The following is a 3993-nucleotide window of genomic DNA, read 5'->3' on the forward strand; positions in this document are numbered from 1 at the left end:
TAGCATAGCAGCCCTGGTCCACTTGGCGGAGGAACAAAAGAGCTGGTTCCGAATGGGTGATGAATCTGTGCCTCATGTGTCTCTAGCGGTTCATTCTGGACATCAAGCAAAGGACTTGGGTCCCATGATACGTGTAGCTTCACGAGCAATTGATTGGCAACTCACACAGATTCCTGATGTTTCCTTCTCCCCAAGTACTAAAACTTACAGAATTTCAACATCTCACACAGATGACACTATATTGGAACATCGTCACATACGTAGGACACATGGCAGGGAACTGACAGATCATCCAGAGGCTGTTAAAGGCCTCTCACAGTTGCCTCACACACTGTGGTCACAGGGGCCTACGGATGTTGGCTTAACCACCTGTTCGCCTGTGACCTTTGAACTTAAATCTGACATTCCAATATGGCGTCCACAGTACCGACATTCACCACAGGCAGAGGAAGGCATTGCAGAGACTATTGAAGGGCTGTTAAAGGTGGGGGTGTTGGAGCCTTCCACGTCTCAATGGAACACGCCCATTTTGCCAGTGGAAAAGCATGGCACAGGTAAATACCGTATGGCTCATGATTTGCGGGCTATTAATGCAATTTTGAAAACTAAAACTGTGCCAGTTCCTAATCCATTTACTGCATTGACTAATCGCTCCCCAGAGCAGCGTTGGTTTACATGTATTGACCTGGCAAATGCCTTCTTTTGTTTACCTTTGCACCACTCTCTGCGTGATGTGTTTTCTTTTTCTTACAGGGGTCAACAGTTAAGGTATACTCGGTTGCCACAGGGATTTGCTCTGTCACCGGGGATTTTTAACCAAGTGTTGAAGCAGATGTTGGAACCGTGTGTGATGCCGGCTGGCTGCACTCTGGTTCAATATGTGGACGACCTCCTGATTGCCGCTCCCACGGCAGATGCTTGCTTTCAGGCCACCATGACCGTGCTCAGGAGACTGGCGGAGGCGGGTTTTAAAGTGAGTAAAGACAAATTACAGTTGGTGAGACCACAGGTGACTTTTTTAGGGAGAGAGGTGAAACAGCATATGGTGGGGTTGATGGCTGCTCATAGAAGTGCCATTCTCTCCCACTCGCGACCGGAGACTGTGAAAGAGATGCTTTCCTTTTTAGGTCTCACAGGCTACAGCCGGCAGTACATTCCAGACTATGTGGGCCGTACTAAGCCTTTGCGTGATTTGGTGAAGCAGCATGGCATGAGGGACCTGACTGCTAAGTTGAACTGGACTACTGAAGCTGAACAATGCTTCATTTCTTTGAAACAGGACCTTTCTCGTGCAGTAGATTTAGCTGTGCCAGATTACAACAGGGACTTCTTCTTAGATGTTTCTGAAACAAAAGGGGTGGTGAATGGTGTTTTGTTTCAGAAAAAAGGGGGAGGCAGACAGGTTTTAATGTACATTAGTGTATGTTTAGACAACATGGAGAAAAGGCACCCTACATGCACTCAGCATGTAGCTGGAGTGGCAAAGGCCATCCAGAAAGTAGCACATATAGTCAGAGGACACCCACTGAGAGTTTTAACAACACACAGTGTGGTGGCTTATGTTAACTCACAGGCCTTCACCATGACCCCACTTAGACAACAGAGGCTCAGCAAAGTGCTGGAGGCTCCAAATTTGACTTTCACACATGAAGGGATAAACATGGCAGACCAAATGGGGTCAGGGGAACCACACGACTGCGCCCAGGCGGTCTGGAGAGAAGAGAAAACAAGACCAGATCTCAAAGCGGAAGCCATGGAAGGAGCAGAGGATCTCTTCACAGATGGCTGCTGCTTTAGGGATGAGAAGGAGGGGCTCAAGGCAGGCTATGCAGTGGTAAGTAAGAGAGGGGAGCAGCTGGAGGTGATCAAAGCAGCAAAGTTGGAAGGGCAGCAGTCAGCGCAGAGAGCAGAGGTGGTTGCACTGATTGAAGCTCTGAAATATGCTCAAGGAAAAAGGATAAACATTTACACTGATTCAGCCTATGCCTTTGGAGCTGCACATGTGGAGCTGAGTCAGTGGAAGAGAGCTGGATTCCTCACTACCAATCAACAACCAATCAAACATGAGAAGGAGATGAAGGCCCTGGAAGAAGCCCTGGAAGGACCCCTGGAGGTAGCAATCATAAAGTGCAAGGGGCACGATGATTCAGCCACTTGGGTTGCTCGAGGTAATCGAGCAGCGGATGAAGCAGCCAAAAAGGTGGTTGGCTACACGGGGATCAGACAAATGGTAAGTGTGGGAATGGATTGGGAAGAAAATCCAGGGCTGGAACGCGAAGAGATCATAAAAGAACAAGAGAAGGCCTCTCCAGAAGAAAAGTCACTCTGGAAGGAGAGAGGAGCCATAAAGGTAAGCAACATTTGGAGGGGGCCAGATGGAAGACCAGTGTTGACTGCAGATTTGGCAGAGAAGAAGATTAGAGAGGCTCATGGCCTTGGGCATGTGGGTGTCGCCCAGATGGAGAGGAATCTCTGTCATTGGTGGCACCCATTCCTGAAGGACATGTTGAGGGAACATGTGCGAACCTGCCTTATCTGTGGCCAACACAATCCTAAACCTACAGTGAAACCAGAGATGGGTAAGTTTCCCCTGACACAGAGGCCGGGCCAGGAAATAGTGATTGACTACACAGACATGGTGACACCAGTGAGGGGTTTTAGATACCTGCTGGTATGTGTGGATAGTTTGACAGGGTGGCCAGAGGCGTGGCCAGCCCGGAGAGAAGACAGCACAACAGTCATTAAGTGTTTGGTAAATCATTATATTCCCTGGCATGGATTCCCAGAGAGAATTAGATCAGATAATGGGACACATTTTAAGAATAAACATTTGCAGGAAGTGGAATCCATGTTAGGGTTGCAACACAGGTTTGGGACAGTTTATCATCCACAGTCTCAAGGTAAGGTTGAGCGAATGAATCAAAATTTAAAAAATAAATTGGCTAAGATCTGTGCACAGACTAAAATGGATTGGGTTGATGCATTACCAATAGCGCTCATGAGCATTAGATGCTCAGTAAATCAGTCCACCGGGTTTACTCCTTATGAGTTGTTCACCGGGAGACAATTTCCTGGCCCCACTGCAGGGGTGCCAGCTTTAAGACAAGAAATGCCCACATTTGAACATTTAAAGCAATTTAAAACACTGAAAGCTCTTGTCTTAAGTTTTACATCACAGGTGACTGCAGGCCAAGGACAGGAGCAGACGGTGCCAGAGGCAAAGTGGGTGTGGCTGAAGGTCTACAAACGAAAGTGGAACGAGCCCAGGTGGACAGGTCCATTCGAGGTGGAAACCAGGACCTCACACGCGGTCCGACTGAAAGGGAAAGGCGAAACCTGGTACCACTGGAGCCAGTGTGCTGTAGCGGAAGAGCCTAAGAGGTCGGAAAGGCTCTCTGCAAAGGAAAAGAGGGGGAACTCGGCTGAGACCCCCCACATGGATCCCAGCCCAGGGACAGAATAAATCCCTGATCCATGCAACGACTGAAGGGTAGTCTACCCCGGAAGTTGAAGAAAGAAGAGTAAGAGAGAATCACCCGACTCAGAAGATAAAGGTTTAAAAATAATAACAACTATAACAACAAAAAACAAAAGTAAATAAAAGCAAAAGCAAACGAAAAAAAAACAAAAAGAACAAGTGAAATTACATTGGACAAAAAGCGATGAGAGAAATAACCAAAATGGGGTTATGGGGAAAGTGGAGAGCAATGGTAGTGTTAGGAGTGATAACTGTTGTAATTGTAACTGTGATTTTTCTTGAAAGTGAATTGCCCAGAGACAGATCTGAGTCCACTCCGGGGATACCCCCTTCACAGGCCACGGCGGAGCGAACCAAACGCAGCGAAACAGGTAAATCTGATGAGTGTTTGGATTATTATGGCGGTATAGAGCTGGACTACGTTAAAGGGTCCACTACTTCGTACACATTCGATCTTTGTGCTGTCATTATAAATGTAATGCGGGGATATGATGTTTGGGTAGGTTACAATCCAA

General features: G+C 47.4%; 1 protein-coding gene across 1 annotated transcript; it reads left to right on the plus strand.

The window, feature by feature from the left end:
* Positions 1-27: 27 nt before the first annotated feature.
* Positions 28-3463, plus strand: LOC121813792. The gene has a single exon (XM_042217694.1). The coding sequence runs from the start codon at positions 53-55 to the stop codon at positions 3461-3463; it is 3411 nt and encodes a 1136-aa protein (XP_042073628.1). The 5' UTR covers positions 28-52.
* Positions 3464-3993: the final 530 nt, after the last annotated feature.

This window comes from Haplochromis burtoni, unplaced genomic scaffold, assembly GCF_018398535.1.
Source record: "Haplochromis burtoni strain Fernald_Lab_line unplaced genomic scaffold, NCSU_Asbu1 Contig_2623, whole genome shotgun sequence".
Lineage (NCBI taxonomy): Eukaryota > Metazoa > Chordata > Actinopteri > Cichliformes > Cichlidae > Haplochromis > Haplochromis burtoni.

What these genes read in the sequence shown, in the direction of transcription:
- LOC121813792 (XM_042217694.1), top strand. Translation starts at nt 53, where the DNA reads ATGGGTGATGAATCTGTGCCTCATGTGTCTCTAGCGGTTCATTCTGGA.